This window comes from Anoplolepis gracilipes, chromosome 12 (assembly GCF_047496725.1).
Source record: "Anoplolepis gracilipes chromosome 12, ASM4749672v1, whole genome shotgun sequence".
NCBI classification, from domain to species: domain Eukaryota; kingdom Metazoa; phylum Arthropoda; class Insecta; order Hymenoptera; family Formicidae; genus Anoplolepis; species Anoplolepis gracilipes.
Genome location: NC_132981.1, coordinates 10960091 through 10974434, shown reverse-complemented (window position 1 = coordinate 10974434; position 14344 = coordinate 10960091). Strand labels below are relative to the sequence as shown.

Here is a 14344-nt window from a genome sequence, read left to right as displayed (position 1 = left end):
GCAAATATTATTATCCTACTTATACAGTTGCATCATTTGATAATGACATCTATTCCACACGGATTTTCTTAATTCGTGTCATTCGTTACGATATACTCAGCAATGTCGTTATTGTTGTTGTGATTGTCACGCAATTGTGTTGACTCTTTTTCTTTTTCTCTGAAAAGTTTCTTCTATCAAACTTTCTTGCATTAATTCTCGAGCAGCAGCAATGATTGTGGATAAACTCGGTTGAGAAATCGTTTGTGTATCTCTGCAACCTCCTCCAACGATAATAGAGCTCTTGAAGTTGGTGTATGCAGTATAGTAAGATTGAGTGTAAGAATTGATCACCATGACAGAAACGTTGGAGTTTACGCCGGTATACGACGATATCACTACGAAATTCCTGCAGAATGAATTTACAAGACTTAAAGGTAATGACGAATGTATCTTGCACAAATATATTTTTATAAGATTTTACTTATTATTATTTTACAAAATATCTATGTATTGCATTAATAATTTCGTAATCTGTTATTCACGCGACACGTGATGGACTTAACTCTGCTATGATGTGATTAAAAGACATGATGATATCGTTTTAATATTGACGTAATAGATTTTGTTATTAGTTTTTTTTTACAAGATATTCCAAAATTATCAAATGTTTTATTAAGCAACTTTTATAAGTATTTTTTAATTCTTTCTTTCATTTTAATTCTCGCCGCGGATTAATAAAATCAATATTATGCTGTCGAGTTATTATTATAATAAAATATAATAATAAAAGATAAAATTATTTAATAACAAAATATTATATTTATTATTCGTGCGCGTATTTAATTAAATGTGAAAGAAATAGGTGAGAAAGAAATATGAATAATGTTACATAAAATTCTCATTGTTATCTTATTTACATCTTTTTTACCTCAGGCGAATGTTACGTGGATCATGCGGGTGCAACTTTGTATTCGGATAGTCAGATTAGGAAGGTCGGTGCCGATCTGCAAGGTTCTCTCTATGCTAATCCACACTCTATCGGTATCGGGAGTTCTTCGACACAGGATATCATCGAGCGTATGAGATATCGGTGAGACATCACATAATTAAAAAAAATGTGCGTGATTACAAATTGATTTAAATTGTTATTTAGGATTTTAAGCCACTTCAATACGACTCCCGATGAATACAGCGTTATTTTCACTTCGGGCGCCACAGCAAGTCTAAAAATAATCGCGGAAGGATTTCGTTTCAAGGCGAATGAAAATAAGACAACTCGGCATACAGGAAATTTTGTTTACATGCAAGACAATCATACATCAGTTCTCGGGATGCGAGATGTAGTCGCTGCTAAAGGTGCCGAGGTCATTTGTCTCGATCATAATCGGACGTTTCGCGTTTTCAGTCAGCATGCAACTACTCGCGATCCCGATGAAAGACCGAGCAGCAATTCTCTTTTTGTGTATTCTGCACAATGCAATTTTTCCGGAATGAAATATCCCCTTAAATGGATAAGAGATGCGCATACCGGAGCGCTTTCCATTGTTGTTAGTGAACCATCGACTAGGTGGTACGTTCTACTCGACGCGGCTGGCTTCGTTCCAACGAATAATTTGGATTTATCTATTTTCAAACCAGACTTTGTGTGCGTATCTTTTTATAAAATGTTTGGCTATCCCACCGGCATTGGCGCCTTGCTAGTTAAGAATTCCAGTTCGGATATTTTGGGCAAGATTTATTACGGTGGTGGGACCGTGGACGTCGCCCTCAGTTCTGAAATATTTCATAAAAAACGTCAAACATTACATCAAAGGTAAATAAAAATCTCATCATTTGTCTAAGAAATAAAATAAAATATTTAAAACATTTCGATTTTTGCAGATTCGAAGATGGAACTGTATCATTTTTATCTATCGCATCATTACAGTATGGCTTTGAAATACTTTCAAAACTTACTATGGATCAAATATCAAGGCACGTTTTCTCTCTCGCCAAAACTTTGCATCATTCTTTACTAACATTACATCATAGTAATGATAAACCAGTTGTAAAACTGTATTCCGATTCTGATTATGAAAATCGCAGCAAACAAGGAGGTATCGTTACATTTAATCTCATCCGATCAAATGGTGAATATGTAGGATACATGGAAGTTGTAAATATGGCAGCACTATTCAAAATACATCTCAGAACAGGCTGTTTTTGTAATCCTGGTGCATGTCAGAGACATTTATCCCTTTCTACGGAAGAAATTCTTCGAAATTATGAAGCAGGATATACATGCGGTGGTACTGCAGATTTAATAAATGGAAAACCGACTGGAGCAGTAAGAATCTCTTTTGGATACATGTCTACAATTAAAGACGTTCAGACAGTTTTACTTATGATCACAAAATGTTTCATCGACAAACCATGCATTAAAAAATTTCCACAGTGGTGGGAAGATCATAAAATCAGAGTTAATCAAAAAGACAAGCACTTTTATAATTCTAATATCTTAGATTATTCTATTCCATGTATTACAAATACTGAGAAAAATATTGCAAACAATAATCTGCAAAATAATTACCATAATAAAAGTGAAAACAATTATGTTATAAACCCTGACAAAATAATTACACAAGTAAACAAATGTATTTTGCAACAGTTATTTATATATCCTATCAAATCATGTGGTGCATATGAGATAATAGATTCATGGAATTTGAATTCAAAGGGTCTAGAATACGATAGAGAATGGATGATAATAACATCATCTGGAACTTGTTTAACGCAAAAACACCATGTGAATTTATGTTTGCTTAAACCTATTATTTTTAAAAAACAGGGGATTATGAAATTAACATATCCAGGTAATATTTAACTTTTAGAAATTTGACACTTATTGTTAATATAGTTTAATGTATTATCATTACTTTAATATAAATAATAATATAATGTTTTAAGGAATGCCAACAATTGAAATACCTTTAGAAAATACTTATGAAAAATCAATAGATCATCCTATATGTCAGAGCAGAGTATGTGAGAGTAGAGTACAAGGTATTGATTGTGGATCAGAAGTTTCCGAGTGGTTAAGCTTGACATTGGGCAAACCAAATCTTAGACTAATTCGACAAAGTCATGAGAGACAAAAAAAAGGTATAATAAAAATATAAATGTATTACTTGTATTAATTGAACTTAACATCTTTTCTCTTTACAGGAATAAACAAAACAAAACTATCATTTTCTAGTCAAGCACAGTATTTGTTAATAAATGAAGCAAGTGTGTCATGGCTTGTTGACAAAGTATCTGATGATATGGATTTTGAAAAAGATACAACTGTGCATAGATTTCGAGGAAACATTATTGCAAAAGGCTGCAATGCTTTTGACGAAATACAATGGGAATATATTCGTATTGGAAATAATAATTTTAAAGTATGAATCGATCAATTTTTTAATATCAAAATATGTTGCTATATATTTAATTACCACAGGTCAATGGCCCTTGTACAAGATGTCAAATGATATGCATTGATCAAACAACTGGGAAAAAAACTATTGAGCCATTAAGAACATTAGCGGAAGAATTTCATGGAAAGCTGAGATTTGGAATTTACTTAACCAGATTGGAGAACACACAAGGTACACTTAAAATTGGTGATCATATTTATTATTCCTAAATGAATAATTATATGAAATAATTGCTAAATGAGTAATTATATTGTGTAACTAAACTTTATATATACACATACTGAAATTTAATATAAACTCTAAAAGAATCTCTAAATGTGTTCTATCAAACCATTTATAATAAGTAATAGTTTCTCTTTACACATAAAAATGTTGTAAAATAAACTTATTTTATATACCTGATTTGTAATAAAAAGTATTTGTACTATATACTTATTATAAATAATGTATTTATAATAATACACAGTCTATAGGCTGTTGTTGGTCAATTTTTCTCACCGGTTCACCTGCGGATACATCTTTGATCATAACTGCAACTGCAGTAAAATCGGGAAAGGCTAGTGTTTGAAGTTTTGAATATACCAGTTCGTCATTGACTTGCACTTCAAAAGATGCTAAAGAATAATGATTATGAGATTTGTAAGTTTCTAATGATGTGCTATATTTGTAAACTTGCCTTGTCTTCCTGATACACCAGCCACAGTGGCATTGGGGACATTTTTTTTTATTTCTTCTGCCAACTGAAGAAATTGTTTTTTGTGTCCGCATGAGCCACTGCAAAATTACAGTAATATTTATTACATATAATATAAATTTAAAATTTATAATATAAATTTATCCATAAAAATTACAATATATTGCTTGTAAAAATTATGAAATAATGATGGTTTTTTATGGAAAAATATGCTGTATATATAATAGATCAATTTTGAAATTGTGTATCTACAGCAGAAGATTTAAATCGTCTGTTTTCATTCTATAATCTAGCCTAGAATAGAAAATCCTGTTAAATAACCAAAAAATCTAAATAAGCTTACTAAATAATTTACCAATATTCTATATCAACTTTTACGTGTGTTTCTTCTGCCATTTTATGTAAAATAGATATTTTATGTAAAATAGATAATCGTACTTATGTACTTTCAATTCTCAACTTATCAGTTATTGTTAAATTCTTGGCCGCTATAAACCATAAACATATAAAACACATAGATGGAGTATTTGCAGCTGATATGGACAAGAAGGAAGATAAATGTATCGGAATGCGATATGCGACATGTGATTTTGTTCGGCTCGAAGACTAATCTTCTTCGGTTTTTTTCGGATAGACTCGGTTCGGCTTACGTACTTGCGATTGGTGGATAATATTCCGAGTTGCGCCGAACTATTCGAAGCTGTACCCCCCTCCCTTTCTGCAAATCCTACTCTCATCGCGGAACAGAAATAGAACTCCGTCTATGTATTTTATATGTCTATGATAAAAACAGAGCTTTATTTATAGAACAAATATTTCATTCGCGAAAGATGAATATATATATTTTTTTTCCGTCCCCTGTTTGTCGCGCGATTTCGAATTCTTGTCGCTTATTGTTTATTTCGACGCTTGTGGTAGCCCTGCAATTGTAAGCGCCATTTTTTGCGCCATTTTTTGTTGCGGTTTGTTACGAGCTGTGCCGATTTAATACGCGCGTACATATATGCGTACGTTGAATTCGCCGCGGAGCTTGAAATCGAGTACGTTTTCGGGCTGCAATTGTTAAATGATAATCAAACAGTTTCGCCGATTGTAATCTAGCGGTATATTTCGCGTTTAGGGGGGACGCGGATCTTTTGAAAGTAGCACACGTAGGCAACAGGTGTCCAAAGTAAATGTCACGCGCTTGACAGTTGACGAGACAGTTGTTCGCGACGACGAGGCACGGAGCGCGCGGTTACTGGACGCGATAATTTTATTCGCTCTGCTAAAACGAAATTGTTTATTTCTCTCGCCAACAGTATACTGGTAAGTGTCAGATCGAGTTCCTCGCCGAAGGATTTACGAGATTTTTACCGAGATGAATTACGATTACTTGGTAAAGTTCCTGGCGCTCGGAAACTCTGGTGTCGGGAAAACGAGCTTCCTTTACCAGTATACCGATGGTACTTTTAACTCTCGATTCATATCGACTGTTGGGATTGATTTCAAGGAGAAACGAGTGGTAAGAAAATATGTTTTATATTTACATGTATATATAAATTCATATGGCAATATTATACAAAGTCTGTGTATATTTTTGAATAAGATATTTGTATATATTAAAAATAATATAACGATAACACGGACTTTAAGTGATAAGTAAAGTGTAAGCGTTAAATTTTACACATGTGTATATCAAGTATGGCAATGATAAATGATATAAGAATTGTGTACTCCCAATGCTGACGTTCTGTGGTAAAAGCCATTTATTATTGCAGATATATCAAACAGCGAATGGCAGAAGTCAGCGAGTACATTTGCAGCTTTGGGACACAGCTGGCCAGGAACGGTAAGCACATATACATAAGTTTGTAATTGGAACATGTAGTTTTTAGTAGCATTAGTTATTGATCGCTAATCTAGTAGATACGCATTTATTGCATTTTCTGGCAAATTGGCATTAAATTTTAACAAATATAACACTCATACATTTATATCATATTTATGATTATTCATTTATTCATAATAAAGATAATAATATTATGATACTATGTTGCAAATATCTTTTGCATTAATAATTTTCAAATGATAATTTAAATATATTACTGTAAAAGCTTGCATATGCCAAAGCGCATGTTGCAAAGATTCAAATATATATCAAATATATATATAAGCATTATCAAAACATATTCTAGTTAATATGTATGATGCATTCTTCATATTCGTAAACAGAGGTTTAAGACTTCCACTCTAATATTCCACACGAGTAGTTTAACATCCAGGTTAATATCCAGGTTCAGAAGTCTAACCACAGCCTTTTACCGGGATTCCATGGGTTTTCTACTAATTTTTGACCTGACCAATGAGTTGTCGTTTCTTGAAGTTAGAAACTGGCTGGAACAGCTTAGGGTATTCATCATTTATTATTGTAAATATTATACAAGGTTGAAGGGTTGGGCTGTTAGCCAAACAATTCTTTGAATCAATTTTTTTAGTTGATTTTTTCTTTTCTAAATTGCTGTATATATATTTTAATATTTCTATTGTATGATGCATGAAAATAATTATTTTGATTTTATTGTTGTTTATGCGACATTGGTTCTAGAAATAAAATAAAGCATGGGTGATTGACAGGGTGAATGATTGCAGAGTACAAAACTAATGTACAAAACTCTAAATTTAAACAAATATATTGACACAAGTTATCTTAACTATTTTAAAAAGTCTGCATTTGTTATATTTGAGTATAACGCTTGCTTGGATTGGGAGCGCTATAATTTTTGAAAGACTTGGCATGATCCAATATACATAATTGGAAAAACTAACAATAAGTAACACTATTTTGCATTTATCTGCATCGATTAACATATTTAATATAATAGATAAATATAAGAATATAAAAATACAAAGATAACACTGTATTTTTATATTAATATGGACATAATTGGAAAAATCCTGTTAAATGCATCTAAGAGCTTTTGCCAAAAAAAAGAATGCTATTTTTTTTCATGTATTATCTTATATATTTATTTTGAATCTTGTATTTTTTTACATAATGAAAAATTTAAAAAAATTAAGTGTCTGCAAATTTTTGAACTTATGCAATGTTTTAATTACATTAATCGATATTATTACTTGCTCTTGCTTAAGCTAAGATTTTATTTAAAAATTAATAAATATTTAATAAATAAGATAGTGACTATTTAAGAAATTTAATTATTGGATGAAGAAATTCGTTTTTTTAACCCGAAACGGTATGTATATTTAAATTTCAAAATTGGATAATCCAATTATAAATTTAGTTTGCACGAAATTTTTTTTGTAATTTTAGTATGCTTGTAATTTAGTACTTGTCAAATTTTTACGTTTATTGAATTAATAATTAACATGATATTTTTATAAATGCGCGCAGACCCACGCATACTGTGATGATCCAGACATAATTCTTTGTGGCAATAAATCCGATCTTGAAGACAAACGCGTCGTCAGCGAATATAAAGCACGAGATCTTGCCGAAAGGCACGGGTAAGTTATATCAGAAATAGTAAAACGCATATGTAACACTATTAAAAAAAATTGTATTATAGATACATTTTTCAAGTTTTGTTATACATATATCACGTAATATATTAATATATATTCGCTCAAGTGAAAATATATTTTCTCTTTCAGCTTGGTTTATCTGGAGACGAGTGCCGCGACTGGCCAGAATGTCGAGCGCGCTGTGGAAATATTATTAGACCGCGTAATGCGCAGGATGGAGGCTACGGTGGACAAGTCGTTGTTACCGCATCAAAAAGTTTTAAGATGCCACGAACGCGATACTCCACCGCCACCCAGTAGTTCCTGTTATTGCTGACAATGCCGGTACATGTAGTTATCCAAACTACTGTACCAAAATCAAAGAAAAGAGTATATTATAAAACTGGCACTTTACATTTGTGAAACAAATGTAAATTTCATCATAAACTTTTTCAATTAGCATGTTCATTGCGAGTCATCAGAAAATAATTTTATTGATTATTTATTATATATATGTAGCATTTGTAAAAATTTGCAAAAATTTCAATTGATATAAATTTAGAAAATTGTGAAAAATTTTTTTAACGAAAAAAATCGATCGAATTGAAAATTAAATGAGTTGAAGAAAAAACTTATTGATAGTATATTGTTTAATTGATAATTTTCATTGACAATAATAGACGTTTCAGTATTATATGAATCTCATTATGAATAAGTAAATATACTAATAAAATGAATTATTTTCTGTTATATATTATATTATTCTTTATTTTTACTTATTTATTGAATATTATGTAAAATCAATTATTGTTTTTGTGATAATATCCAGGCTCAATTTTTTCAGTCGTAATACATATATTTTAAATGCAAATAATATTAGCTTTGATTTCTCTTTGATATTTAAAAAAAAAATATTTTATAAACATTGTTTTTATTACTTATTTTTTCTGCAATGAAAAAGAAAGAGTATATTTATTAATAATATTTTTAATTTTATCTTTTTTTATCAAAATTGTGCAATATATATATATGTTTTAATAATGACGATGCAACGAACATGTTAAGAAGCTTATATTATATATTTCTACAAAATAACTATCCAGCATATTTCTAACAGAAGACCATATATATGAACATTGAAGATTTCTTGTTATTCTATATACTAAATGTCTTCCATCATCGCTTATTATCAAATGAAAACATTCCTTGAATTCAAGAAACCTGCCAAAGAAATCTCGATTACTATATTTATACAATGACGTTGAATCTTGTCTTTTACGGACATTGTTTTTTCGAGACCTCTTTAACGCGTTTACCCTGTCCTATAAAATTCTTTTTACACCACTGTTCGTCTTCCAATGTTGCTTATCCTCAAGTGATGACGTTCTTCGTATTTAAACGTCATTTAACTAAGAGTACCTTTTATTATCTTACAATAACATTGACCTTTTCTATCACTATTATCATACGCACAAGGTGTTCAATAAGTCAATCTTTTCTTACTTACCAAAAATGTGATATGCGATCAATGTCGCAAGAGAAGTTTTGGAAGTTAAGGTGATTCACTTTTGACTGTGTGTAACGTATTTTTGATGATGTTATTGTAATCAATCAGAGTCGATATATATATTTAATCATGAATAAATAATATATATTAAACGCGAAATATATAAAATATATATATCGAAATACCGTTTAATGCGCGTATATCGATAAACTAATCTCTTGTGATATTTATATCATATATTGAATAAAAACTATAAATGATTGTATTATAATTAATCACTAATGCCTCAATTTTACGAAATAAATACTACCAATGTTAAAAGAAAATTATGTATTTAGTGTGTATATATATATATATATATATATATATATATATATATATATATATATACATATATATAAAAGTGTTTATAAATGCATATTTTATGTGTGTCGATTTTTTCTGGAATCTGAAAGAACTTTGGATCGTTCTAGGAACGCCTTATATTTGATAGATATTGTTATTAAAAATTTTGTACTTTCATTATGTTGTTAATTGTGACTTAGCACTTTGAGTTGCCTTACTTCACGAGATGAGATGCTGAGAGGGTAAATAAATAGGTAAGCTTATAGAATTATGTGTACTATGGAGAGAAGATATAATCAATCTTAACTGCAGTTTACATAGAATTTCAACTCATCTCCCTATCTCAGGATATATTAACACTAAATTAAGCAGGAAAAAAGAATAATTGAAAATTATGGACGGATATTCTTATTATATAAGAATGAAGAAAAAATATTTTAATTTTTTTATTATTAGGGATTATTAATGCAAAATTATGATGCTATGTAATTTGTTGCCGGTTTATTATCAACAGAAAAATGTTATTGCAATTAGAACGTGAGATATAATTGAAATGTTACCATGATGGCAAAACATGAGAATGAATTTACATTGTATGAATTTATTGACATTATTCGTGATAGAGATAGAAATGAGCGTAAAATATACTATCTAAACAAACAATGGAAACTCTGGAAAGTATCTCTGGTAGCAAGCATTGAAACTTTAATGTTTCATCAATGAGACGAGGAGTTCAGAGTACACTAGAAGAGATTAAAGTTTGTCGAGAAACTTGCTTCATTGCTCGCTTATTAGTCTACTACTTATATCATATACTTATATATCGCATGTTTATGTAGATTAAGGTGCTGATTTTATGTTTTTATTATAAGAAAATTAGTCGTGTTTGTGCGCGCGCGTATGTGTGTGTTTGTACACACATACACATACTACTAATTTTCATATAATAAAAGCATAAAATCGACATCTCATAACAAGCTATATATATATATATATATATATATATTTTTTTTTTTTACTTTAATTTATTATACTTTTTGATTTAGAACTTTACAAATACTAATCAGAATTTTCAAGAAAATGACAGATTAAAAAAAAATCTATTTGTGAGAAATTTTCTAAATAAAGTGCAAGAATGATATATTAGTGATATCCATATTACTGAACGTTAAATATATTATTAAATTATTTATTATGCTAACTAGCTGCAAATTGCAAATGTATTATATAGCGTTTTCACGCAATTGTTGAATAATAGAAAATGTTATCAGAATATTATAAATATGGAGATGATTGAGCAAAAATATATTAAAATTACTATTTTTATGCAGTTTATTATCTCGATTAAATATTGTTGAATCTTCCATCTTTTTCATAATTAGCTACGATGCACCGTTATTACTATTCTTTATTACCGTAGTGCGTATTTTCAAGATTACACAAAGATATCGTAGCACGAGAGAAATTATTAGAATGCTAGCTCAGGAAACTTGCATACAATTTACAGAGCTAGAAGAAACACTAGCGGAAGTTGCGAGTGTCATAATACTGTATTATATACTTAAGAAACCATTTCGGATCTGCTTAATTGAGTTCTTCGTGATAAATTTAATCTGTATAATTAAGTACATCACAGCCATACATATTATTAGTAGTTGATATTAATTGACTTTTTTACTTATTACAGATACTTTAAAATGGTAAATATTTTTGTAATAATAATCATTTAACAGTTGAATAAAAATGTGCATGTCGAGATGTTTAAAATTGCATATTAATCTAACGATTTATATATAAATTATAAACTGCAATTCCTAACATTATATATATATATATATATATATATATATATATATATATATATATATATATATATATATATACACACACATCAGAGGATTAATATATTATTAAAAGTTCTATGTCGTAAAATTTGTAATAGCAATGTTTTAGAACGGGAGAATATTAATATCCAAGTTAATATATCTCTTTAAAATTATACACGTGTAGAAAGTTGTGTAACATATAAAGTTATTTTAAGTACAAGTTTCATTTCTCAAAGCATATTGAGAAAGATTAATATTAAATGATAAAGACAATATGCAAAGGTAATTTTTAAAGTAATTTTGAGCAACGTAAAAATAGATGTTGATTGTCTTTCGGAAAGAAAATTAAGAAATGCAGATACAAGCCACTCACCGAGTATTTATTATAAGATATTAAATTTGCAGCTTATCGCTGCAAGTAAAGGTGGCGCAAATTTATCTGGCAACTGTATTAATGGTAGACTATTTATCGAACCGCGAGCACTTCGTTGCTCGAGCAGTAATCTCCCTTTCTTACTTTGCCCACCCTCCCAATTTCTCTTTCTCTCTCTCTCTCTCTCTCTCTCTCTCTCTCTCTCTCTCTCTTTCTCTCTGCTCAAGGTGAGAGTAAGTTTCCGTGAAGTTCCGGCGACGGGTGTAACTTCTGACCGGAAGTTTCATCTTGCTATCTACCTGAATTCCCCTCGCTAGCTTGTTCGCCAGAGATGCGATGACTATAGCTATACTCGTTCTGCATGAATTTTCGTCGCACGTACTAGGCAGTCAGTTTCAAAGATGACACGGAGCTGCTTGGTTTCGCAATTTCGAGGTTTGTTTTACGGTAGTAAAGTAGAGAGTTGAAACCTACCTATTCTGATGTATATATATGCATATGAGTTTATACCTGTGGTGAGTGACAAGCGTTTGCTTCTTTTCAGCAATTATATTGACATACATGCGGTTGCATTTTTATTGTATAAATAAAATCATTATTTTGAATAATATTGCAATTAATTTCAATTCTAAATAGATAAATATATAAGAAATATTTTGTGAGCGATTTGTAATTTATTTGTACGCAGCTCATTGTTAAGTTTCCTCGAGTTGTTAAACGCGTGTGCGTATACACATACACATATTACCAATTTTCATGTAATAAAAACATAAAATCAACATCTCATAACAATCTATATATATATTTTTTTTTATTTTAAGAGAGATTTAATTTACTATACTTTTTGATTTAGAACTTTTCAAATATTAATCAGAATTTTCAAGAGAATGACAGATTAAAAAATAATTTATTTGTGAGAAATTTTCTAAATTTTCTTAACAAAGTGCAAGAATGATATATTAATGATATCTATATTACTGAACGTTAAATGTATTATTAAATATATTATTAAATTATTTATTATGCTAACTAGCTGCAAATTGCAAATGTATTATATAATTTTATCTTGCTTACGAGAAATTTAAATGATACAAAATTTTGAGAGATTAACATTAAAAATATTAACAAGTATTTATTAACATATGAAGCGTTTTGAATTGATCGACGTTCGTTAAATCGACAAGATTAATTGACATTAGCTGCGGTGACTCACGCTAAAGATTGAAAAATGAGGAAAATGTGGCGTCATTTATTGAAACCTAGATATTAACAGTGTAACGATAATCGACTTCCCTTGGCAGTGGTAAGACAGTGCGTCGAAACTTTTAACACGTTTGCCTCGGGGTTGCAAAACTGTCTACATCGACCGCTAGCGGTAGGTGCGAATGTTAGAACTTTTAATGTTTGATGCCAAACTGTAAAAGCAACATCAGCTTGGAGCTGCCGTGAGTTTTAAAACATACCCGTTGAAATTTTTGACACTTTACATGGTTTTTTTATCGTACGATTTTATAAAATCTCACGAGAAATGTGATCTGTTTTTCTTAATTTAGATATGAAAAGTAAGAGGAATTATTTTTGTTTATTACATAACGTTGAAATTTCAATCTTTGTATTTGTACGAACTAATTAATTTATGTCAATACGAATTATTCTTGTATTTTAGTTAACTGAGAAAATTTTGCAAAATTTTAAAAATACGTTTTTTTTTTAATATTTACGAGAATATATGATGAAGCCAATAATGTTATTGAATATTTTAATATTTCAACAAGATATTTTTTTAATTAAACTAATAAGTTTTATTTTGTCGATAAAATTTATTAGTTTAATGAATCGATAATGTTAGGGGTTTCTCTTTTCAACTAATAGAAGAAATAAAGAGAACCGACCGTGTTTCTCCCTCTCTTTCTCTCTCTCTCTCTCTCTCTCTCTCTCTCTCTCTCTCTCTCTCTCTCTCTTTTAAAGATAACCACGCATTCATTTCTTTTCTTCATACTTTGTCTTCTGATTTTGCTGCAATTTTCAGCAAAGAGGAGATTACGAAGACCGCAATACTCCAAGAAAACCTTAATGGTAGTGTTGTCATTTTTTTGTATTATGCATTTATCTTCGAGATTTCCGTTGTAGATTTGTCTTATCTATTTTTATAGCGAATCAAAATAACTGACACTCCAAAGATATTTTAAGAATTGTGCACACCTTATATAAAGTATTTTATCACGTTTAAATCGGCTTGCAAATAGATTATCTCTGACTATACTTGAACACAAAACGTTTACAATGTCTCTTTATTCGCGCGGAATTGCTTTTAGTACCATGGCTTTTTGTTCTCAGAATTGTGTGCTTTACTTTGTGCATTAATAATCATTTATTCGCATTATATTCCATCATTGTATCGTTTTGCATATAACTGAAATTGTCTTTTTGCAGATAATGACACTCAAGTACATGTATATTTACGACGGTATAAGGAAAGACTCTTAAAGCTGTCAATCGTTTGTCACGTGCTAATAAATTAATATTCAAAATTAAAGTTACAAGATATAATCGTGCATATATGAGCGGTTTTTTTTCCCCCACGCGTTATACATGTATACCACTCTTTTCAACATTAGCTTCCTCTCGTCGCGAGGTCGCTCGAAGATACATCCG

General features: G+C 30.0%; 3 protein-coding genes across 4 annotated transcripts; 2 read left to right on the top strand and 1 right to left on the bottom strand.

The window, feature by feature from the left end:
* Positions 1-277: 277 nt before the first annotated feature.
* Mal (molybdenum cofactor sulfurase) lies at positions 278-3843 on the top strand. Its single transcript, XM_072903161.1, has 7 exons — positions 278-416; positions 916-1072; positions 1136-1795; positions 1864-2834; positions 2929-3123; positions 3187-3404; positions 3464-3843. The coding sequence occupies exons 1-7, from the start codon at positions 335-337 to the stop codon at positions 3647-3649; spliced, it is 2469 nt and encodes an 822-aa protein (XP_072759262.1). The 5' UTR covers positions 278-334; the 3' UTR covers positions 3650-3843.
* On the bottom strand, positions 1669-4642 carry LOC140671666 (migration and invasion enhancer 1-like). 2 transcript variants are annotated; one of them, XM_072903165.1, is made up of 4 exons: positions 4490-4642; positions 4117-4214; positions 3939-4054; positions 1669-1755 (listed from the first exon to the last, which is right to left on the bottom strand). In XM_072903165.1, exons 1-4 carry the CDS (start codon positions 4528-4530, stop codon positions 1750-1752), a joined length of 261 nt encoding a protein of 86 aa, XP_072759266.1. In that variant the 5' UTR covers positions 4531-4642; the 3' UTR covers positions 1669-1749. The 2 variants fall into 2 exon arrangements, with proteins under 2 accessions (XP_072759266.1, XP_072759265.1); XM_072903164.1 differs by lacking the exon at positions 1669-1755 and having other exon boundaries at positions 3891-4054.
* An 817-nt stretch (positions 4643-5459) lies between these two features.
* Rab27 (RAS oncogene family member Rab27) lies at positions 5460-8235 on the top strand. The gene is made up of 5 exons (XM_072903414.1): positions 5460-5638; positions 5895-5965; positions 6411-6525; positions 7529-7641; positions 7789-8235. Exons 1-5 carry the CDS (start codon positions 5495-5497, stop codon positions 7973-7975), a joined length of 630 nt encoding a protein of 209 aa, XP_072759515.1. The 5' UTR covers positions 5460-5494; the 3' UTR covers positions 7976-8235.
* Positions 8236-14344: the final 6109 nt, after the last annotated feature.

What these genes read in the sequence shown, in the direction of transcription:
- Rab27 (XM_072903414.1), top strand. Translation starts at nt 5,495, where the DNA reads ATGAATTACGATTACTTGGTAAAGTTCCTGGCGCTCGGAAACTCTGGT. An exon ending in GACACAGCTGGCCAGGAACG is followed by an intron (nt 5,966 to 6,410) that starts GTAAGCACATAT and finishes GTTAATATCCAG; the next exon opens with GTTCAGAAGTCTAACCACAG. An exon ending in ACTGGCTGGAACAGCTTAGG is followed by an intron (nt 6,526 to 7,528) that starts GTATTCATCATT and finishes AAATGCGCGCAG; the next exon opens with ACCCACGCATACTGTGATGA.
- Mal (XM_072903161.1), top strand. Translation starts at nt 335, where the DNA reads ATGACAGAAACGTTGGAGTTTACGCCGGTATACGACGATATCACTACG. An exon ending in CGTCAAACATTACATCAAAG is followed by an intron (nt 1,796 to 1,863) that starts GTAAATAAAAAT and finishes CGATTTTTGCAG; the next exon opens with ATTCGAAGATGGAACTGTAT. An exon ending in TCATGAGAGACAAAAAAAAG is followed by an intron (nt 3,124 to 3,186) that starts GTATAATAAAAA and finishes TTCTCTTTACAG; the next exon opens with GAATAAACAAAACAAAACTA.
- LOC140671666 (XM_072903164.1), bottom strand. Translation starts at nt 4,530, where the DNA reads ATGGCAGAAGAAACACACGTAAAAGTTGATATAGAATATTG. An exon ending in AAAGTTGATATAGAATATTG is followed by an intron (nt 4,215 to 4,489) that starts GTAAATTATTTA and finishes GTAATTTTGCAG; the next exon opens with TGGCTCATGCGGACACAAAA. An exon ending in TGGTGTATCAGGAAGACAAG is followed by an intron (nt 4,055 to 4,116) that starts GCAAGTTTACAA and finishes ATTATTCTTTAG; the next exon opens with CATCTTTTGAAGTGCAAGTC.